The sequence below is a fragment of the Phoxinus phoxinus genome (assembly GCF_949152265.1).
Source record: "Phoxinus phoxinus genome assembly, chromosome: 17".
NCBI classification, from domain to species: domain Eukaryota; kingdom Metazoa; phylum Chordata; class Actinopteri; order Cypriniformes; family Leuciscidae; genus Phoxinus; species Phoxinus phoxinus.
Genome location: NC_136892.1, coordinates 30,083,331 through 30,107,433, shown reverse-complemented (window position 1 = coordinate 30,107,433; position 24,103 = coordinate 30,083,331). Strand labels below are relative to the sequence as shown.

At 35.7% G+C, this 24,103-nt stretch overlaps 3 protein-coding genes across 6 annotated transcripts; 1 reads left to right on the top strand and 2 right to left on the bottom strand.

The window, feature by feature from the left end:
• Window positions 1–112: 112 nt before the first annotated feature.
• On the bottom strand, window positions 113–6,941 carry nsa2 (NSA2 ribosome biogenesis homolog). Its single transcript, XM_079586390.1, has 6 exons — window positions 6,744–6,941; window positions 5,210–5,397; window positions 4,961–5,111; window positions 3,641–3,820; window positions 2,775–2,967; window positions 113–411 (listed from the first exon to the last, which is right to left on the bottom strand). Exons 1-6 carry the CDS (start codon window positions 6,744–6,746, stop codon window positions 344–346), a joined length of 783 nt encoding a protein of 260 aa, XP_079442516.1. The 5' UTR covers window positions 6,747–6,941; the 3' UTR covers window positions 113–343.
• spout1 (SPOUT domain containing methyltransferase 1) lies at window positions 6,868–16,396 on the top strand. The gene is made up of 13 exons (XM_079586382.1): window positions 6,868–6,951; window positions 7,115–7,204; window positions 7,368–7,407; window positions 8,694–8,819; window positions 9,225–9,387; window positions 10,401–10,490; window positions 10,570–10,619; window positions 10,707–10,837; window positions 10,917–10,989; window positions 12,084–12,182; window positions 12,284–12,386; window positions 12,817–12,964; window positions 13,607–16,396. Exons 2-13 carry the CDS (start codon window positions 7,148–7,150, stop codon window positions 13,679–13,681), a joined length of 1,155 nt encoding a protein of 384 aa, XP_079442508.1. The 5' UTR covers window positions 6,868–6,951; window positions 7,115–7,147; the 3' UTR covers window positions 13,682–16,396.
• On the bottom strand, window positions 15,527–24,012 carry st6galnac6 (ST6 (alpha-N-acetyl-neuraminyl-2,3-beta-galactosyl-1,3)-N-acetylgalactosaminide alpha-2,6-sialyltransferase 6). Of its 4 annotated transcripts, none has more exons than XM_079586386.1 (6): window positions 23,713–24,012; window positions 22,969–23,032; window positions 22,409–22,606; window positions 20,797–21,206; window positions 18,329–18,436; window positions 15,527–17,092 (listed from the first exon to the last, which is right to left on the bottom strand). In XM_079586386.1, the coding sequence occupies exons 2-6, from the start codon at window positions 22,990–22,992 to the stop codon at window positions 16,906–16,908; spliced, it is 927 nt and encodes a 308-aa protein (XP_079442512.1). In that variant the 5' UTR covers window positions 22,993–23,032; window positions 23,713–24,012; the 3' UTR covers window positions 15,527–16,905. The 4 variants fall into 4 exon arrangements, with proteins under 4 accessions (XP_079442512.1, XP_079442513.1, XP_079442511.1 ...); XM_079586387.1 differs by lacking the exon at window positions 23,713–24,012 and adding an exon at window positions 22,761–22,776 and having other exon boundaries at window positions 22,969–23,007; XM_079586388.1 differs by lacking the exon at window positions 23,713–24,012 and adding an exon at window positions 18,140–18,231 and having other exon boundaries at window positions 16,888–17,092; window positions 22,969–23,062.
• Between the last annotated feature and the right edge of the window lie 91 nt (window positions 24,013–24,103).

Here is a 24,103-nt window from a genome sequence, read left to right as displayed (position 1 = left end):
AAAAAGATTTGTGTTCTGAACGACATGAGGACGAGTAATTATTGACATAATTGTTTCATGTGAACTATCCCTTTAATACAGAATGCATGAAAAAATAATAAATGCAAAGAGAAACAGCTGAAAATTTTATTTGAAAATAAACAGCACTTTATTTCCGATCCACATGTTTTTGTGAGCATTGGGTCCAGATGAGAAGACGAAACTCCATCAACTGTCTGCATATCATCCGGTCTTGTGATCTCAACACTTCCAGTACGCTGACGCTGACAACATTATTCCACGCAAGAGCCGCTCCCGGCTGTACTCCGAGGCACAGTTCCATAATAAACGCTTCAGGTTTCCATTATACAAGCAACACGGCATTAATGCAGCCGTCGTTTTCTGGGTTATTCGTCACCTGGGCGTATTTACCTGAAACACATCATCACATTTCATTTTTCACTCTTAAACACATTTTTAAAGGAACATGCCAACTTTTTGGTACTTTTGCTTATCCACCGTATCCCCCAGAGTTAGATAAGTCCATACATACTCTTCTCATCTCCGTGCGTGCCGTAACTCTGTCTGACGCACCCACCGCTAGCCTAGCTTAGCACAAAGACTGGAGGTAAACGGCTCCAGCTAGCATACTGCTCCCAATAAGTGACAAAATAACGCCAACATTTTCCTATTTACATGTTGTGATTTGTATAGTCACAGCGTGTACAAATAACAAGGTCACATGAGACACATCTTCTAACCGTATACATACTGGGGACTATATTCTCAGAAGGTGAAGCTCTGCTACTTCTGCGGAGGGATTTGCTCACAGCGCCTGAGACGCCCCGTGGTGAGGAGACGAGAGTTCGCTCAGTGTTGCGCTAATCACTCCGCAGAAGTAGCAGTGCTTTGCCTTCTGAGAATATAGTCCCTAGTATGTATACGGTTAGAAGATGTGTCTCATGTGGCCTTGATATTTGTACACGCTGTGACTATACAAATCACTAGGGCTGCAACTAACGATTATTTTAATAATCGATTAATCTGTCAATTATTTTTTCGATTAATCGATTAATCGGATAAAATAATAATTTAAAAAAGCATTCATTCCCAACCCTTTATTCAAAAACAGAACTGACAGTGCAAATTCACAGTGCAAAAAAATCTTCAGAAAGTGCACAAACAGGTCGCTCCTTGATAGGGATGCACCGATACCATTTTTTTCAGAACCGATCCGATACAAAAAATTCTGAGTATCGACCGATACCAATCCGATACCAGGGCAGTTTTTTTTTAAATCAAGTAGAATTTCTATAACTATGTGTGTTGAACTGATAATCACTATTTTGTGTGTTAAACACAATCTACTTAATACAGACAACTTCATTAAAATAAAAAAGACCATAAATGCTATTATAAACTAGAATAGTGGTTAATTAAGCATACAATTTAGTCTAGAAAAATCACAAGTGCATAATAATTGTATTAAATCTGAACATGAAAAAACATTTAGTGAGGAACAAATATTAGAATAAGTGTAACACTAAATTTGGTAAAACGTTACACATTGCTCTTTGTATTGTTGTAAAATACATTCATGAAAAACAAGATAACAAAAATCCAAAAGATTAATTATTTTATAGCCTACTATAAAATTGAGACATGTTTTAAATGTATACATCGGTTTAATGAGGCAGCAACATGATGGATAGTACAGAACTAGAAAGGCTATTAATAATCGTTCATTGCGTCGCTGTATTATGATATGAAAAGCCCCAATACAGTGCGGCACACCGCGCTTATGCGCATCGCGAGCGCAGAATGATGCGCTTGAAGCAACACGAGTCACAGCGCGCAGCGCTTCGAGTCCGGATTGAAAAGTTCAAATCACAAAGGAAAGACATATTGATGCGTATGTATTATACAGTATATATCTATCTATGCAATAGTTTATTGAGCATTTTCTTTAAACAGTTTTAAATGTCAGTTACTGTGCGCGTGAAGAACAGTTAGTGCTCTGACTCTACTCCAGTGTTGAGAAAAACCCGGTAGAAAGTAACATGATGCAGCAATAAAGTCCAGCAAGATAAAGTTGTTTAATGCAAAACCATAGACCTTTATCTTCAGATCAAGTATAATTATAGTAACATTGAATCATCTTGGAGAGAGTTTTTCATCGTGTTGACTCGTAACCGAACGCGACGCGCTGTTTGATGCTGAATGGAGAATGACTGACAGCCGCAGCGGAGGGAAAAGTGTACGTGATCTTGAATTTAATGACTTAAATATTCATTTATATCTCACATTATATTATATAATGGCTTCAGAACACTTATCATATAGTGCACGGCACGACAACTTTATGATGCTTTATAATGTTTTTGTCCCTTTTGTGGGGCTTAACAATAGCACAGAATATACTCACAATTATGTTTTTACATCTCCGTGTCGCGCGACACAACGAATCGATAATGAAATTCGTTGCCAACTATTTTAATAATCGATTTTTATCGATTTTATCGATTCGTTGTTGCAGCCCTACAAATCACAACATGTAAATAGGAAAATGTTGGCGTTATTGGGAGCAGTATGCTAGCTGGAGCCATTAACCTCCAGTCTTTGTGCTAAGCTAGGCTAGCGGTGGGTGCGTCAGACAGTTACGGCACGTATGGAGATGAGAAGGGTATGTATGGACTTATCTCTGGGAGATACGGTGAATAAGCTAAAGTCCAAAAAGTCAGTGTGTTCATTTAAGTTTTGCATAGATGAAAAAATGAAGAGCCAATCAGACTCACCCCAGATGACCTTCCCACCCTGCGTGACCAATCCGAGCTCACTGACGTTGACCTCGATGACCGTGCCCTTGGTGATGACGCCCAGCGTAGTGTACAGCGTGGAGGAAGGGTTCTTCTTCACCCCCAGGATGGGCAAACAGAACGTGGCCTTCAGCTCGGGATGAGTGACGTGTGCCTTCTTAAACCTCAGACCCTGGAGACATTTACAATCACGACTCCGTTAATATACATCAAAATATTGGGTAACACTTTTCCATTTATGCTAATGTGACTATTAATACATAACTAAAATCAAAAGTTGTATCTTAATATTACTTAATGGTCCTGAGCTAACATGAACTAAAAATTAACAGATATTTTATTAACTAATGTTAACAAAGATGAATAAATACTGCATCAAATGTATTGTTCATGTTAGTTCATGCATTTACAACTTATTGTAAAGTGTCAACAAATATTTACCTATTTGATGCATTTAGTGTGTAATAGGGCTTCTATTATGTAAAATAGTAAAAAAGAATGTGTGTATATATATATATATATGTGTGTGTATATGTGTGTGTGTATGTATATTATGTATGTATGAATGTATGTATGCGTGTCTATATGTGTATAATATGTATGTATGCTCATTTGTTTATTAATGTTAACTTATGGGACCTTATTGCAAAGTGTTGACACATATTTACAATTTTGTTGCATTTAGTGTGTAATAGGGCTTATATTATATAAAATATAAAAACATTTGTGAGTATATATATATATATTAAGATGACATTTATTTGGCCTTTCTATTCTCACAACTCACTCAAGATATAATTTTTATTCATATTGCCCAGCCCAAGAGTGCATGTGTGATATTTTACCATAGGTCTGATGAAGCGCTCATATTTGGGTGGTTTGCGAGTGAAGCTGTCTCCTACGAAACAGACTTTGGTCACCATTCTCTTCCAGGCCTTTTTCTGTCTCTTTCCTGTGCGGATGACTTTCAAAACCTCGGTTTCACCCTGGGCTCGGACCTTCGGTAAAGGAACTTCCCACTTTCCCTAAAGAAACACATCAAACAAACACTATGCTTAGTACAGACAACTTACAGATAGGACAAGACAACATGGCAGTTTTACTTCTGTGATATAACACACTTCTAAACAAAATAGGATATTACAATGAATGACGGAACTTCGAGTAATCGACTGATAACTGACTGGATTGATCGAATTTTATGTTTATTTTAGTCAATATTTTTTTCTTGCACGTTCCTTTGAACATTATCAAAAGATAAAGCAGAATCTTCTAGCTTTCACTTAATTGTTTCATATATTTGCTCATTGTTATCATTGACAAAAACTAAAACTATTAAAAACACTTCTGTTAATTGAAATAAAATAACAATTAATTTTAGCTAATTCAAAATATATTAGTAAAACTAGAGTAAAACTAAAAGAACACTGGGTACAACAGGACCGACATTTAAAGCCCCCCTGTAGTCAATCATTTTATCCCTTAAAACTCATCTTTGATAATCATATTTAAATGTTTTTCATGGGAAAAATAATTTCTTCATGCCTTGAAATAGCTTGAATGTAATAGTTACATTCCAGCTATTTTAAGGCATGAAGAAATTATTTTTCACCCGTGCCTCATTTATGAATATGTAAATTAGCCCCGCCTCCACTCACTCACACCAGCTCGGATTACCAGATCCACTCGCAATGCTGCTCGATGGCAAGGGGAAAAAATCCTTCTTGCAAAAGTCAGTAAAATTCTTAAATGAAAGACAGTGTTGGTGTTTACCGAGCGGGCCTCAGTGATGATTCGTTTTTTTATATATTTTTATTTATTTATGTATATTGTGGGTTCTTTGTGTGTACGCATGTTGACACACAAGCAACAAATTTATTCCCCATGGGGATAATAAAGTAATCTAATCATAATCTAATATGTAATGCGTTTTATGTAACGCTCTCTACAACGTCGGACACATAACGACAATTAATACGATTAGCCTTTTGCTTGACTATGTTATCGAACAGCTAATTATGTTGCTGATGACAAACTTTGTTTTTAAACCAGGTTTTTGAAGCATTTGCACATGGTTTGTCTTAAAGCATATATATAAATAAACAGACATAAGCAATATTAAGCAACTTTAATATCATAAATCTGCTGTCTGATTGGATACTCACAGCCTTCTCTTTCCTCTTCTGTTTGATCATATTGGAGAGGACTTTGGCGCGTGATTGGCCCTCTCTGTCGAGCAGGTACGCTGGCACCGCCCCTTCTGGTGTCTTCTCATCGTCCTTCTGTTTGCTCTTCCTCTGCTCGTGCATCTTAATGCTGTAACGCAAATGAATATGCAACAGGTCATCAAACCTCTTTGACATTCAGCCTATATCTTAAGCAAAGTGAAGCTGCTGGTGGGAAGTCAAGCTCACGTCTTCTTCATCTGGATCTTCTCAGCGTGTCTCTGTTTGTGGTAGAGTTTGGCTTTGAGGCCGATCATCTTCCTGGCTTTGTGCGAGCGCTCGTGCACCTCACGGCTTTCCTTCTTTCTCTTCCTCTCGTGGTGGTCCAGGCGATAGCCATGGCGCTTGCGGTGTAACTCGATGTGCTCGTTCTGAGGCTGTAGACAAACACAGAACACTACAAGTTCAACTACAAGTTCAACTACATGAATACTTGATTTTGTCTGTAGGTTTAACTCTTACATTTACACTCAGTTGTAATACTGACTATTAAATGTTTTCCCAAATATGAATCTACGACCATAACTGAACTTACTGAGTCCACTTTCCTCCAGCTATATTGAATATACAGGTAGTAATCATGGGAAATATATGTAATAAGTATTACACATTACAAATCAAAGTGCAAGCAAATATCCAGATATAAACACAAAGATAACATGCAAATGAGCTGAGCTCTTTAATGCAGTTTGTAATAACAATATCTCAAAAATCGCAAATATTATAAGCTCCCCCTTCATAGAAATGAGCCACAATTATTGCATAATGCAACTAAGGCACTATAATATTATAATAAACAGGGGGGAAAAGATGACTAGACATTAGAACAATCTATGGTTTATGGCATATGTATGGTATACGATATAGGATATATATATATATTAGGGGTGCATAACGATTAATCGCAATTAATCGTTTGCAGAATAAAAGTTTTTGTTTACATCATATATGTGTGTGTACTGTGTATAATAATTATGTATATATAAATATACAAACATGCATGTACAATTTTAAGAATTTTTTTTTATATATATTAATTATTTAGAATTATATATAATATAAATTATATTTAAATATAAAAATGTATATAAACATATAAATATTTTTAAAATATATACATGCATGTGTGTGTATTTAAAAATACATAATTATTTTACACAATACACACACATATATGATGTAAACAAAAACTTCTATTCTGCAAACGATTAATTGCGATTAATCGTTATGCATCCCTAATATATATATATATACACACACAGTACTGATCAAAAATTATAGAATGAGCATAGGAATAAATTGTATTTTTAAGTATATTTAAATACAAAACCCATATTTTAAATTGTAATAATATTTCACAAAATTACATTTTTTTCTGTATTTTATATCAAATAAATGCAGGCTTGATGAGCATTTGAGGCATATTTTAAAAACATTAAATTTATGTAATATGTATACACATGCATGCAAACATGCCTACGTAGTACATACGTGTGTGTGTGTATAAACACATATAGAGTCATAACAAAAAAGAAAACTAGAATTTTCATAACAAAAAAAAAACATAGGTTGATCTGTAGTGTAGTATGTAGTTACGTATATATATGTAATTATTACGCACACATATGACTCATACGAAACATAAACACACACAGCCACATGTCAGCCAGACTCGCACTAAACAAAGACATTTACACGACACTGGCTGCATTTTTCTTCTTACCATGATGTGATCTGTGGTGTTGAAGTGTTTATAGAGCTGTCAGGTGTTGTTTAATTCGTTGTTTGGTGTCCTAACTCTGATATTTTGATGGTTTTATTTAAGACTCGAGTTCGCGATGTTCTTCACTCAGAGTCTGTGCTGTAGAGGAAGCGCGCCTGTTAAAAGCCTCCGGTCACAAACAACAGCAATATCTGCAGTGCAAACCTACGTCTGTTTTGAGTATTAACCACTCTTGATATATATTCTGAAAATAAATATATGAAATATTTGTTTATTAATGTAGGAGTTAATGTCAGTGGTGCAAAATAGCAAATAATTTAGTGTTTGCAAAGAAACGTTAGGAACCAAATATTGCGTCTTTGTTCTCTTAGGGATCGTTATAGACGTGACACACACAGGACAGCATGGCTGATGAACCTCCAGTGAAGAAAAATAAACCAAATCAACCCCCAAATAAAGAGGTTTGAACTGTGTTTTTTCACATTACAGTGGTCGTTATAAATTTGGAGCTATAAAATGGAAGTAATTACCAAGCTGTTTTGTTTCACATTAGTGATTTAAGACTAATAAATACCCTGTTTATGTCAGTTTAATGTCACGTGTTTATAATATTTCAATTTTTAGGGTGAAGAGAGATTAAACTGGAGGAAATGGAAAGGACAAAGTAAGTGACAACTTGAAAATATTCTACATTTACATTCAGAAAAGTATTTGACATCAAGCTGGAATTCCTATTTCGTATCAAAAATGTCTCAGAAAGGCACAAGACGGATTGATAATAGTCATAAATAATCTAAAAATGTTTGCATACGTGTTGTGTTTTGTATATTTGACCCATCAAGGCTTTTATGGCTCATATAGTATGATCTAGTGAGAATATGGAGCTCTTATTCGAGGAAAAAACACTTCAATTTTAATCAGAGGCTCAAACCGAGCAAAAATATGCAATCTTATGCAGATTATGATATTTATATGGACCAAAAATAAGATTAAATTCTGAAGATTCTAGTGTAATTCAATGAGATCTTTATAACAGTATAACGTATGCATATAAATATCAGTCATCACTCTATATCTGCCAATAATATGTCTTAGTAAGATGATATTTCAAATGCTTCGTTTTATGATCAAAGCTCTGTAGTTTTAAAACATATAATGCAATACAATGAGAATCGAGAGTTGAATAAATAAACCTTCCTCAAAAAGACTGATGATCATATTTGATTCTCACATTTGAACATATTTTTTATAATATATTAGGTCTGGATACTCAAGTAAACCTAAGTTGCTTCAGTCCAGTGAGTGTTCATCTTGAAATATCCCTGACAATGTTTACTTGTATAAAAATCAGTAAAGATTTCACAGCAAGAAGACGCGCAAGGACGTTTTACAACTATACTAAAAGGCCTTTTACTTGCTAAAAGTCTAAACTATCAATCAGGCTACAGAAGGCAAGTAGTAGATTGTGTGCAACAGGTTTTTTGATCATGTTGCTACTTTAGAGACCTTAGAAATGATTTAATATATCAAAAAATGACACAGGAAGGATGCACAAGGGTTAAGATCTTTTTATTTTTATTAAACACACTTATTTACAAAACAAAATCTCTCGTTGGGAGACTTATGTGCAGAACATAGTTAACTCAATTAACTAGAACAAATTCGATAAAGAAAATAAATACAAATAAATTTAAAATAGAATAAATTAAGCAAAGGCACTTCAGTCCTATAAAGTTGTTCACATACATATATTGTCTTCAGTCTTCATATATTTAAAAAAATAAAGTTACATGGAAGCTTTACAAGTTATAATGACTAATATTTTGAGACATCTTTACATATAGAGTAAATGTTATCACTGGAGTTTTTAAGGGTTAAGATCATGACGTAAAGCTCCTCTCACAGTCATATTAAAGTGTTCAAATCTGCTGTCTGTATCTTCATCCCCAGAGAAAGAGGAGCAGAGACAACGCAAAGAGGGCAAACTCATCCAGCAGCTGGAGAAGCAGAAGCAGAAGCAGGAGAAAGAGGAGGAAAATAAGCAGCAGGTTCAGCATGAAGAGAAGGAAAGGAAAGGTGAGAGAGCTTTGCTATATTCAAAATTGCAAACTTTCACTGCTAAATTGTGTACATCCCTAATATATAATGTGTACTAGACCAGGACTTTTCAATCTTTTAGTTGCCACTGACTCCCAGAGTGGCCCAACTATTAACTTTTATCTCAGAATTTCTTTGATAATATGAATTGTTGTAAGACAGAAATAATAATACTGTGTGGTTTTAAAGCAGTTTCATACGTTTACATGACAACGGCTCTCTCTGAGTGAACCGCTGTGTACTTGTCGAAGGTGTAATACACACAGACAAATCGTTGTCATTTAGGAATAAGATCGCATGGGTGTTTAACGATTAATCGTGCAGCTCTGCCATATGTAGTACAATACCAGAGTAAAACCGTACTGAATTGTCCTGTCTTGTCAGGTCGTGTGTATACGTTGAGTGTGGCTTTGCCTGGTTCAGTGATGGATAATGCTCAGTCACCGGAGCTGCGGACGTACCTGGCGGGTCAGATCGCCCGGGCCTGTGGCGTCTTCTGTGTGGATGAGGTGGTCATATTTGACGAGCTGGGCGAGGAGGACGCAAAGTGAGTCGCTACTTGGATTTTTGAGTATTTGTCTTTGATTACACAGCCTTGCATCTGGTCAACACATTCTGTGATTTTCAAAATAGGCCTAGTTTGATGATGCTGAGTTCAAAAATATCAATTAAAGTCATTACATACTGTACAGTTTACATCACATACAGTTTGAATGTTAAGACTGAAGATATTTCATGTATGTATGTGTATCTCAGTTTATGAAAATAACAGAAGAAATCAAATGTTGAAGTCCCCCTGTAGTCAATAATGCTTAAATCCCTTAAAACTCATCTTTGATCACCAAAATTACATATTTAAAAGTTTTTTCCTTGAAAAAAAAATTGTCATGCCCTAGCTTGAATGTAACTCGACACCCTTGCCTCATTTAGTATACGCCATTCTATGAATATGCAAATGAGCCCCGCCTCCGCTCACTCCCAGCAGCTCAGAGATCCACTGGTTGTCGATCACACGTTTACATGATTGGTTACAAGGTAGTTTGTGACCTCAGAGACACCAGCGATTTCAAACTGCGTTTTTGAGACTGTCTTCTGTACACAAAATCTGTCATTTTCTGTCACTGTCTGCATGTAGTAAAACACCCACAGATGTAGCCGAAAACATCTGGGTCATGTTTGCATTTTCTTCTGTGACTGGCATATAATTCTAACCTTTAAATCATGGATTAGGCATTAAATAATGCCATACAAATGAAAATCGGCTGGTAATTGAGCAAATGTTTGTAACCTGGTTCAGAGGAAGAGAGGAATCGTGTAATTGTGGCAGTTTTTCTGCTGATTAAGGGATAATACAAGACTTCAAAAGCAAAAGTGCTACAAATTGCACATAATATGTGATAAAGTGTGATGTGCTAAAGCAAAACAGGCACTATTTTTTTTTTAAATTAGCACCCCAATATTAGTTTGAAACAAGTATAGGATTTCATTCAGCAAATATAATGCAGTGTTATCGATTTGAATGCACAGTCCAACCTTCAAAACATGATCTTAATATTTCAGGAGCGTTGAGGGAGAGTTCAAAGGCATTGGAAAGAAAGGCCAGGCCTGCGTCCAGCTCGCACGCATCTTGCAATACCTGGAGTGTCCACAGTGAGTGCTGTCACTATCAGATTTATGTCATATTAATGTGCACGAAGACGTTTATGCATCACATCTGTGTTGTGTGCAGATATCTGCGGAAATCTTTCTTCCCGAAGCATCCAGACCTGCAGTTTGCTGGTGAGTATCACATAATCTAACACTGATCCTGTTCTAGAGGCGAATGTTTGCATAATCACTTCAAACGTGTGTGTGTGTGTGTGTCAGGTCTGTTGAATCCTCTGGACAGCCCGCATCACATGCGCATGGACGAGGAGGCGGAGTTTCGAGAGGGGGTGGTGCTCGACCGACCAAGCAAACCGGGGAAAGGGTCCTTCGTCAACTGCGGGATGAGGAAGGTGTGTGTTTAAAGACTCGCAGACTGACTGGCCTTTCAGTGAAAATGAAAGGGTCTCAATCTCTTTATTCTATCTACAGGAAGTTCAGATCGATAAACACCTTAAAATGGGACTGAGAGTGACTGTACAGCTCAACAAGAGCCAAAACCAAGGTATACACACTGCTTGTGTATTATATTATATACTATTATAGTTGAAATTGCTTTTGTTTTTTATTTTATAGTTTCTATATATCAATTGATGCACTTTATAACATTGACACTGTTTTTTAAATGAATTGAAATCGTATTGAACTGAATTGAGCTGAATAGTGACACTGTTGTCTTCTGTAGAGCTGCTTATCAGCTGAAATAGAATTTGTTTCATAACCGATTCATTAATTTTTATTTTCCCGTTTATTACTGTGAATCTGCTTTGAAACAATCTGTATTGTATAAGCACTATACAGTATAAAATGACTTCGGTTCACTAGTTTTAGTTAGTTCAAAATTTTCATTTACTTCAAACTTTTCTTCTAATATATTTAATTGATTTTGGCTTTATTTCTATTAACAATGTGTTTTCTAGTTTTAGTTCATATCATATTATTTTAATTTATTAAACATAAACTATAGTATATATATAATCATAAACGCACTGGTTTGTAGCACAAATCGCTTTTTTATTCACTTTGTTATTCCTCGAGTTATAGCAATGGAGTTCAACAGTCAGTTTCCGGAAGTACAAACTCCATTCATTTTCTCCATAGGGAAATTTAATTTTAACCATAACTTATAAACCTTTAAAGACAGCCTTACTGTGAGCTATGAGGTTGTTAATCGATGGTATTTGCTTTTGTTGAAGCCGTCAGTCTGCATTGTTTCAACTTAAGTCAGTGGAATTCCTGGTGGAAAACTACATTACCCATGATGCAGTACAGAAAATTCCACCAATCAGAGTCGAAACGAGCAAAGAGCTCTTTAGCTCCGCCCACTCCCATGAAGCGTGTTAGATCTCCCTACGTTCTCAAAATACTGACATATTTGAATATATGCATGTTTTAAATATATTTTTAACTATTATTATTTTTAAATTGAAAATTTTATTACTTCCGGAACCAGCGCCGCTGAAAAAGTGGGCGGCTAATGAATCTGAAGTCTCGCACATTCACAGAAATAACTTACTTCTGGTTCGAAAAAATAAGGTGGATACTAGAGCTCAAATAGTTTTCATATCTGATGATTTGAACCCTGTGTGTGTGTTTCAGAGGGGCGAGTGTATAAAGGTGTAGTTGTGGCTCCTCATGTCCCGAGGACTGAAGGTGGACTGTACTGGGGATACAGCGTCCGACTGGCTTCCTGTCTCAGTGAGTTCTTCACATTTATTCATCTATTTAATTCTTAACTCTCCAGCAGCTGGTAAAGCTGAAGTGTGTGTGTGTGTGTGTGTGTGTGTGTGTTTGTGTAGGCGCTGTGTTCACGGAGTGTCCGTATAAAGACGGATATGATCTGACCATTGGCACATCAGAGAAAGGAAACAACACCGATCACGTCTCTCTATCTCCATTCAAGTGAGTCTTATTTTATGGCTGATGAATGCATCTAAAACTGTCACTGGGACGTTTCCTATTACATATTTTTAACTTATTCTAAACTTAAAGTCATCTTGACAAACTTTATAATCTGAAAGCTTGCAGACTTTAGTTTTCATGACATATGCTATGACATAGGAAAAGTAAACTATTTAAAAGTTTGTTATTGTGCCCAAACAAAATCTTACTAAAAGCTCATTTTTTGAGATATCAACCTCAAGTTTGGAACACAGCTTTGATTTTTCTAGCAGTTTTAGCATAAAACATGTGTCTGCTTTCAAAAGAGACTAAACTTCGGCTATTTTATCTCTAATCAAATTGCTATTTAAGTTGTAAATGTGTGTTTCAGTTTTAAATATGCTGTGTTTTGATTTGCCGAGACATGAAACTCGACTGTGTTCTCTGCCAGGCACATGCTGGTGGTGTTCGGTGGTCTTCAGGGGTTGGAGGCCAGCGTTGAGACCGATGAGAATCTGAGCGTCACTGAACCCAGCGTGCTCTTTGACCTTTACCTCAACACCTGTCCTGGGCAGGGCAGTCGCACCATCCGCACCGAGGTGACCGAGGAAACGCACACTTCATTTTAAACCTTTAATATTATACTAATGTACCAACTGACAGGGTTTCATGTATAGTTTACTGCATTAGATGAGAGATTTTTTCCTTAAAGAAAATATGATGTACAGTACGTGACATACAGGTGAAACTCGAAAAATTTTAATATCGTGCAAAAGTTCATTTCAGTAATTCAACTTAAAAGGTGAAACTAATATATTATATAGACTCATTACATGCAAAGTGAGATATTTCAAGCCTTTATTTGTTATAATTTTGATGATTATGGCTTACAGCTTATGAAAACCTTTTCACAATATTCTAATTTTGAATTTGGGGTTTTCATAAGCTGTAAGCCATAATCATCAAAATTATAACAAATAAAGGCTTGAAATATCTCACTTTGCATGTAATGAGTCTATATAATATATTAGTTTCACCTTTTAAGTTGAATTACTGAAATAAATTAACTTTTGCACCATATTCACATTTTTTTTAGTTTTACCTGTTTATCCAAATTAATCAAATTGAATCGAGACATTAGTGTCAATACCCAGCCCTAGAAATGAAACCATATCTAAAAGTTAATGTTGTTGTCTTGTTTAACTGCTGCAGTTCATTAAATGTGTTTGTCTTCCCTGCAGGAGGCTCTACTGATCAGTTTATCAGGACTCAGGCAGAAAATCGCAGCTGTATTTCCTGACCTGTCCAAAGGATGACCACAGGAAGTGCATTAGAAGGACTATAGGAAATACAACAGGAAGTGCAGAACAAGTGCGCACTCAAAACGTATGAATTTAAAGTGTAAAAAACATTTGCATTCTTTATCAATGTACATTTTGTGAATCATTTTGTATCGCCTCTTTATTATTGTTTGTATCAGTGAACTGTCATGAATATTGTTAGAATCATAAACGAACAAATCATGAAACTCAAGAGTCCGTTTTCAAAGGTATACGTTTATTTTTTTAAGACAGGCATGTAAAGAACATTCATAATGAGTGAAGAGCAAAACAATCAGCTCATTCTGTCATAATACTGCAACCATGAGTAATAATCATCATTATCATAATAATAATAATAGTACATACTGATTTCAGTCTGAAACCCTGTGCAAATCTATTCATCTCAATATATTACCCACAATCCCTCTGCGCTTGTGCAGACAGTTGATTTTCAAGAACGAAATCAATAAAAACCAAATAAATTCTCAACATTACAGGTGATAATCGAGATCATTTCAGGCAGGACGTGAAAATTAAAACTCTTACGTTTGGGATGTTTACTCAAAGCTATGAGTTCTTCTCATGCTTGTGGCTTTTTTACACTTTGCAACATTGGAGATGCAAGATCAACTTAATGATCTTATGAACCGAGCGGTTTTGTTATCTATCAGCGGATCATCTGTTATTTATGGGTCTCGTACAAATCAAAGGCAAGACATTTAAAGCTACCTCTACCGGTTACCAACGACAACTTGAGTTCTCCAATGAAAGCACAGTGCCAGAAAAGGCATCGTCCAATGAGAGCAGAGCATTTACAACAGTCATAAAGCAATTCATAGTCATAAATCAGTCATAGCGTGATATTTAAATGTGTATCTGTACACTAACAGCTGTAGCCGGAAATACTCAAACTGTACAACTGATCAATAACATCAGAACTGCTTGGTAAAAAGGTCATAATAAACCGAAAGGCCTCATCACACACGGCTGACACGCTTTCAACGCCACAGGGTGTTTGTGATTGTTGGTGCTGATGAATATAGTACATCTTTTTTTTATTTTTGGTTGAACTTCACAAAGATATGCCCAGGTCATATTTCACCCACAATCAAAAGACAATTATATTTTACATGAAGCCAATTTTAGGTCCAGTGAGAAGTTTTGCATTATAACATATGTACCCTCCAAATTCAAATGACAATTTATTTTAATTCATCAAATTATATTTAGTATTATTTATATAATATTACAGTATTTTGAATTAGCTTTTTTAATATTTACTTTAGTCATTTTATGTCTTTTTTTTTAACAAGTTTTCTGTAATTTAATGTTTAAATATGCAAATTAGCCATTATCTAATTAAATATGCACTAATTTGGATATATTTTTAAAAACGAAATCTGAGTATTGGATAAAGCCAGGTTAAAAATTATTTTTTCATTGCGTTCACATATTAGATGGGGAAAATATTACAGAGGGATTTAAGGATATCTACTTTTGTTATCCTCTCGCCTTAATGGGAATTATTTTTAATAGTTTTAGTTCATATAAACCCTCCAGCATAATTATACAGTAATGAAAATGACTATATATGGAGAAAAAAATTATTTTTATCAGCATATATTACATAGTGATGGGAAGTTTCGGATCATTTTACTGACTCTCTTGTTCAATCTCGTTCATCAAAATGAACAAATCTTTATTCGAGTCGTTTCGTTCATTAAGTGGCTTTAAATGTTATACATCCACCTACGCAATCTTGGTCATATTCTGAATTAAGAAATCATTATTATGCAGTCAAAAATTATTTACAGGGAATATAAATAATTACTTTACCATCCAAGTCTTTCGTTCATTTGTCACGTGACAGACGCAATGAACGGGGATCGTTCATGAATGACCCATCACTATTTCATATTTCACTATTTCATACACTATCATATTACAGTCAGCGTAACAAATATGACTACATCATGTACACATACTGTACAATTAAAATCAATTTACACATTTTGTAATGAGAACTGGGTCATAATGCAAAACATATGAATGCTCCTAGGCCTGGGTTTCATAGATTTTCTTATGTTTTCTATGATTTTGTGGCAAAAATGACCTGGACATGTTCTTGTAGTGTAGTGGACTCGACTCGTAGTGGAGTTGACATTTGGTCAGGATTCATATGACTTAAGGCCCCGTTCATACAAAGTACGATAACTATAGCGATAACCATAAAGATATAGTTCCAAAAATCATTCTAAGTGTAAAAGAATAGCAGAGTCCACACCACAGCTAACGATAACGGCACAGAGAAACAATATCTTTTGAATCACATTCAGAACAAGATGAACGATAAAAACTTTGACAGCCAATCAGAATCCACCCTGCTTTAAATAGCCTGAGCATTTAAAGCGACAGACGACAAAACTGAAGCGATATAGTTAGCGCTCTCAGAAATAAAGGGATAAATAACTTTCATTCCAATAGCTTCCCAAAAAAATACACAAAACGTGCTGTTTATCTGAAAATGATGTGATTTAAAGCGACCCTTTACCTGGTTGTTTAAAAATTGTGTTTTTTTCTGTACTTTATTGTAATATTGTTTTGTTTAGGGCATTTTAAAACCATATAAACTTGTAAAAATATTTTTTGTTCGTTTTGGAATAATTTACATAGTTCTTATTTACAAAATAAAACAATCTTGTAAAGTTGTTTCAATTCTCAGTCCTATTCTCTGACATTTTTACATGACTAACATTCAGATGTGTTGATTGTACCACGAGATGTGATTGAATATTTTGTTTGGCAACTGACACATTTGCTCTTTCTCGTCCCAAAAAGGCCTCCATTCTCTGAGAAATGATTGATTATGGGTGAAAAACTGTATAAGAGAAGGCGTAGGAGAACTTTAGGGCAGTAATATGTAGATGTTTTTGAAAACCTCATGCTCAAGACAATAAACGTTCCATCATTTGTTCATTTTCCAAAGGAAAAAAAAAAGATTGTCCGCCCTTTGCTTGTTCCTGGATCCCTGAACGGCCTCCATTTTGGCTCAGTCACTAATCCAGATCAAAGAGAAACCAGCAGCCATACTGGATAAGTTGCTGAGCAGGCAATGCATTTGAAATGGCAGCCATTTTGGATCATAAGGTCACCCAGTTACAAAAGCCGCCATGTTGGATTCAACTCACCAGGCTGGATCCATTGGATTGTTAAGTTGCTCACCACGTCGGATGGGCGTAGCTAATGTTGTACTGCTTGGCCCAGCGTGCGAACACCTGTTTCTCAGTGATGAAGCGGTGGTGTGATCCACGGCGCCCCCTCTCGTTCTGCAGGTACGTTACACACTCGTCTGGACCTCGGGGTTTGTAATAGTGATAGGGCATTCGTTTGGGCAGAGGGCGTCTCCTACAGGGAAGGCAATTCAGGAAAATATTTCATTGATTTATTCAGATAAAAAAAATGCCTTTATAGAGACAGAGCGTAACGCGTCATAATCTGAAGACCACGCCCACCGGGGACGACGACAATCCAACCGTCTCTATTGACTCTGCATTGTGAGAGGCTGCCTCCTTGTCATTTCTTGCTTCTAACTGAAGACAGAAAATGCCTAAAAGCTGCTGTGTGACGAGCTGTACAGCAAACAAGCTAAGAAACCCAGAAATACGTTTTTATAAGCTGTTGACCCCAAAAAACGAGCGTTTAAGGACTTAAAAGTGGATACAAGCTGGAACGAATGGGTAAATTGTGGGATCCTGACTCAGTATGCACTAAAAACACAGTTACATGTGCAGTAAGTTAAACATTTGGTCACTGGTGAGTCAAATATCCAAATGTCAGTTTTATATATTATATTTTTGTAAGATAAGCGATCCTGTGTTGCCGATGACGCTCTCCTCCAGCGGCGTACGTTAGTTCTCAGAGTAATGAGACACGTTACGCTCTGTCTCAACTGCCTGATCCACTTTTATGTCCTTAAACACTCGTTTTTTGGGGTCGACAGCTTATAAAAACTTATTTCTGGGTTTCTTAGCTTGTTTGCTGTTGTCACACAGCAGCTTTTAGGCATTTTTCTGTCTTTAGTTAGAAGCAAGAAATGACAAGGAGGCAGCCTCTCACAATGCAGAGTCAATGGAGACGGTTGGATTGTTTTCCCCCCTGGTGTGGGCGTGGCCTAAATACGCTCTGTCTTTATAGAGAGCAACTGTGCCCGCCCACTTTTTCATTAGCCAATCAGCTACGAGGTGAATACAACATTACAAACTTTGATTTGAAGGTACAAAGGTACAAGACTGTGTACTTAACGGCTTTAGTGAGGGAAAGAACTACAATCCCATGAAGCATTGCAAACAGCATAATCAAATTATTATTATTTAAAAAAATAAGATGAAAATAAGTTAAAGGTTAAAAATCAATTTCCCTATGGAGAAAATTAATGGAGGACAGTATAGAGACCTGACAGGAAGTGAAGTGGGAGAGAGAGGGGGACAGGATCGAGAAAGGTCCCCGAGCCGGGACTCGAACTCGGGTCACCCAAAGTGCTCCGACTTAGATTTAAATAAGTTTTTGAATAATTATTTTTCACAATGACACAGTGAAATTGACTGTTTCCCAAAAAACACTGGAGTGAAACTTTTATCTTACCCACAATGGTTTGGCGGCACCATCCCATAAACCTTTATGTTGTCACACATCTCTATGGCAATCACCATGGTAAACCAGCCCGTGCTTAACCAGGACTGAGACTTCTTTCTGTGAAAACAGGAAACAATAACAAACACTGAAAAATACAGCAATCAAAACAATACTCAACCAAAGCAACATAGAACAAATTAGGTCTAATAAACACGTGGAATAATTTTCCTTCCCAATTAAAGGCACACTATGTAATTTTTCCTCGCTAGAAGTCGCTTATTCAAAACAAAGGCGTAGCTTGATGACACCTTGATTTCGCAGAATCATGGGAGTTGTTGTCTTCACCTCTACAGCCGGTGGAGAATACGACAGGACTCGGGCAGAAATCACATTCATGGATGACCGGTAATGTATTTTAAGTGGTGGTATAATGCCCTTTTCACAAGATGTAAAATAAGTATTTGATGTCCCCAGAGTGTGTGTGTGAAGTTTTAGCTCAAAATACCCCACATATATTTTTATATAGCATGTTAAAGTTGTCACTTTTTTAGAGTCAGCAAAAAAACGCACCGTTTTGTGTCTGTCCCTTTAAATGCAAATAAGCTGCTGCTCCCGGGCACAGGGGGCGGAGCTTCAAGAGCTTGTGTCCTTTAACCTCACAAAGACACACACTGAACATTTCAAACACTTTCAGCTTTTTATGTTAAACCGAAGTCAGACAATGATGGAGAGACTCAAGAAGAAGAGACAAGGACATGTAGAAGCAACAGGACATTTCTGAATGGTTGGTTGATAAATGTAGGCATCTTATGTGTTATATTTAGGCATGTTATCTTCTAGTCATTGATTAGCATATTCTGTCATGATAATCTATAAATCATGTTCCGGGGGGCGGGGTTTATGTACATTTTAGTTTTAGTTGCCAAACAGTTGCTCACCTGTCTAATAAAACACATAATATATTAAATCGTGTTTCCATGGTTCTACAAAATATCACAGGGTTATTTTAATCCAAAAATCTTACATAGTGTGCCTTTAATGGTATGAAATGAATATTGTGACACATTTCGATATCAAAATATATGGAAAAAATATGATAATATTTTGGCCACATTGCTGTCACCACTGTGTTCATGGACTTTTCAGTTAGTTGTCACTTGTCACATGTTCCTTTGTTCAGTTTCCCGCCACTATTCTGTCTCCCTGGTTACCATCATTAGTTAATCTGTATCACCTGTGTCCTATTAATGACCATCATCTGTGTTTGCTATTTAGTTCCTCCTGTTCACTCTATCTTTGTCTGATCTCCGTTATGTATGGTTGTGTTTATCCTGCCCGTTTGGAGAACTTTCATTAAAATAGATGTATATTTATCTTAATCTGTTTGTCTTCGTCTTCCTATCTAAGCTAACCGTCAAGTAAAGTCATCCTCATTTATATAGCGCTTTTAATGTAGATTGATTTAAAGCGGCTTTACAGTAATAAACTGATAATTTAAGGTAACAGAGATTACCACGGTAACTAACCGTGACAATTGCTCAGCCCTAGAACAAATGTTACGATTGTAACACCCCTTATATTGGCACAGCCATTACATAACATATTTAAAACAGTAATATCCTATACTAAACCTAAACTAATCTTGACAAACTATATATCATTTGAAAGCTTACAATCTCTAGTTTACATTATGATTTTCAAAATAAATTACAGAGCCGCCGTAATTTATCAATTTGCAACAAGAATATTTTCATACTCCTAAGGCGTGTTCAGACCTTTATTTTGAAATAGTGATGAACATGAAAAATCATGAAAGAATGGTAGAAACCTCAGTTTGTTTTCATGCCAAGAGTTCAAAAGATAGCATCCATTCAAAAAAAGGTCTGAAAATGTTTTAAATATAAAGAAAGAAATAATAGATTCACCATTTGTGATGTGGCAGCGAGCGCTATAATGCACATACGTGATCTTTTTGTGTTTCTTAGAGGTTGAATTCATTTTAAAATCTGCCAAACCATCCTATATTTCTGAATAGGATTTCTACTTCATAAATTGTATGAAAATTGTAAAAATAATGGTTCAGATCACTCAAACAAATGTCAACTAGTGGAGAAGTGTGGTACTGCGCCCAAATAAAATCTCACTGAAAGCTTATTTTTGGAGATATCAAGCTAAAATTTGAAACACAACTTGTTCAGATGTTTGGCTTTGATTGTTTTGCATTTTTAGAGTCCTCCAGGTTTTTTGAAAATATATATTTTATATAAAATATGACTAAGAAAATTTTTAACATTGTACATTTTCATAAACTCAAACTTCTATAACTTTTTTTCTGTCAAACTTCCTTAATTTATTTCACTTCTACAAAAATCTGCCAAATGTCTTCTTTAAAACAAGACCAATCTTACATCTATATTCCAAAAATGAATAAGTGAAGATGTTAAAAGTGCAGTGGACATCTGGAACTGAAGGTTTACCTGTCTCTGCCGGTCTCTTTCTGAAAGAGCGTGTCAAACTTCTGCATTTTGCCAGGCGAGATGACGAAGAACGACAGGTTCCTGTAGGTCATGCTGACTCTCTGGATCAGCCGGAACAGAGTTCCCTTGGCGTCGCGTCCGATCTTTGTCGACGGGCCCCAGAATATGATGGCAGGGCTGTCTGAGCGATTGAGGAACTCCACGGGTTTGCAGACGACCCGGAACACGCTGGAATGAGCCACGACGCGCACACTGGTCCGGTTCCCCACGTCTGATGCGTACCCGGAGGTGGGAGCGTCGTTCATGCGGATAACACACTCCGTGCGGTCGATCTCGTCCCCGGCGTGAGTCCCCAACATGTGACTAGAGCTGGTCACTAATGCACAGTGATGGCAGCGCAGGATCATGCTCTGAAACAACAGTTCACCTCACTGAGCAATTTAGATTTTCTCACATATGACATTTTTTATATTTTCAATCCAAAATTATTTATATTTTCCGAAATATATATATATATATAAAAATACATATATATGTATTTTGCATTCACCCAAAATGTATTTTAAGATTAGAAAATATATAAAAATGCAACAAAAATTCCATACAGCAGAAATATATATTCCAAAATATACAAAAATGCTAAAATAGATCTTAAAATATATTTATAAAAAAAAATCAATGACTTTACTTGCTTATATTTACTCATATACTTTTGGCCATTTTTTAAAAATATATTTTCAATGTAAATATATTTATATTGTCCAAAAAACAACATAAATATTGTTTTTTAACAACATTTTGCATTCACCCAAAATGTTATTTTATATTAGAAAATATCTAATATAGATGTTAAAATATATTTATGTAAAATAATTGTACTTATATTTACTTATAAATATATTCTGACCATTTATAAAAACTTTTTCAATTGTATTTTAAAATTAGAAAATATAATACATACTAATTTACTAATATTTCCTCATATATTTTTGGCCATTTTTATATATTTTCAATGTATAAATATATTTATAATGTCCAAAAAAATAAAATTAAAAAATAAATATATATATTTATGTATTAAAAATATGTCTCACCCAAAATGCTATAAATGCTACAAAAAAATAATAAGAAATCCAGCAAACAATATACATTTCAAAATATACAAAATAACTAAAATATATTAAAATATATGAACATAATTTTACTCATAATTACTCGTATAAATATATTCTGCTAATTTTTTTAAATAGATTTTCAATGTAAATATATTTAATTTGTCCAAAATATATATAAAAAAATAACATGGAAAATATGTTGTAAATATATATATATATATTATGTTTCAATAATTTTACTTATATTTCCTGGTATATTTTTGGCAACTTTATTAAAATATATTTTCAATGTAAATATATTTATATTGTCCAAATATTTAAAAAATAAATACATTTTTCATTCACCCAGAATCTATTTTAAGGTTAGAATTGTATTGCATTATATTTTCGAAGTATATTTTGGCACTTGAAGGTTTAAGGTTTTAAGTTTTCAGAAAAACACACATAATGTTTTTGCCATGTAAACAGGAATTTCATCACTTGCACAAGTTGCTCACCTTGTTGCCGTAAACAGGAAGGTATCCCTCCTTCCCAGCCCATTTCTTGAGGTTGGTGTTTTTGACCGTGTGGTGGATCTCGCTGACTTTAAAGGAGCTGTGGAGATCAGCTGAGCTGTTGGAGCTGTAGAGGATGAGGAGGGTCGTGATGAGGAAGACCGTCCCATAAATCACCATCCGCTGCCCCTGCTGCCATTGCTGAGGAAAACACAAACAAACAGAATTATCCATGTGTGCATGTCATGTAATATATGGCATTTGCATGTCCTTTTTATAATGATTACTGATTGCTGAAATGTATATATATAATAATATATATACATATTACCAGTCAAAGGGTTGGAATAATTACCATTTCTTCACCAATGCTGCATTTATTTGATCAAAAATACAGTAAAAAAAACAGTAATATTATTATGAAATATTATTACAATTTTAAAAAACGGTTTTCTATTTTATTATATTTTTAAAAAATGTTATTCTTTTTTTTTTTTTGGAATTATTCCAAACTTTTGCCAAATAGAGTATATTAATAAAAATGTATGTTTTTTTCTACTCACTTTATCTACAATCCGCAGTTTCATTCTCCTTCTTCCCTTATCACACAGGTGTCGGAGTCAGTTCCTGGAGGGCCACAGCCCTACAGAGTTTAGTCCCAACCCTGCTTCAACACACACACACCTGCAATTTTCAAATTAGCATGAAGGAATTGATTAGCTGATCAGGTGTTTTTAAAAAAATGTTTAGGGTTGAAGCTAAACTCTGCAGGGCTCTGGCCCTCCAGGAACTGACTCCGACACCCCTGCCTTATCAGCTTTTAGTTCTCATGCCTGGAGAGAGAGAGAGAGAGAGAGAGAGAGAGAGAGAGAGAGAGAGAGAGAGAGAGAGAGAGAGAGAGACGTGATCAGTTTTCTGCGTGTGTAAACAATATATCAACGGTGTGAGATCGACACAAGCCATGATTATTTATGGAAATATGAACCAAATGCAAATAAAGAAACAGCTTGTCCAGAGAATCACAATATTAAAACAATGTATTCTTTAATCTGACAGGAGACACACACCCATTCAATTATATAGGAACCTGACACCTTTAAAACTGACCTGTTCGTTTAAATATGGATAAGTATATATGGATTATAATGGTGAGAGATAAGTAAAAACCCAATGTTTTGCTCTGAACAGCATTATGCAACAAATATTGTCATCCCTCCAGGGCCTCTGTAAAGGCCATTCACCACATAATATAAACACATTTATGCACCGAATTACAGTGTTTCAAACAAAATGACTCTTATAATAACTCACATCATAATAAAGCCGTGTCCGCCAGTGGTGCTGGAGCGCGCGCGAGCTCATTTGATCATCAGGATGACGCGTCTGATCTGCAGAATAAACCGATTCACGGCTCGTCTCACCTGTGCGCTCATAGACACTCAACGGTGGTGGCTGAACGCACGCGATTCTTACCGACGCGTCGCGGTTTTATTCTGGATGTGGATGTTGTTGTATCCGCGCAGCATCATCATCATCATCAGTTCTTCCGCTGGCTCATTATAATCTCCGCCGAGGGCGCATGTGCGCATGCGCCGCACATCGCGTTCACATTCCTGAAGACGCGACGCGCCAGAAACAGAACGCTCGTAACGTCAGCACCAAATCGACCAATCAAAACACTCCCACACGCTCGCCCTT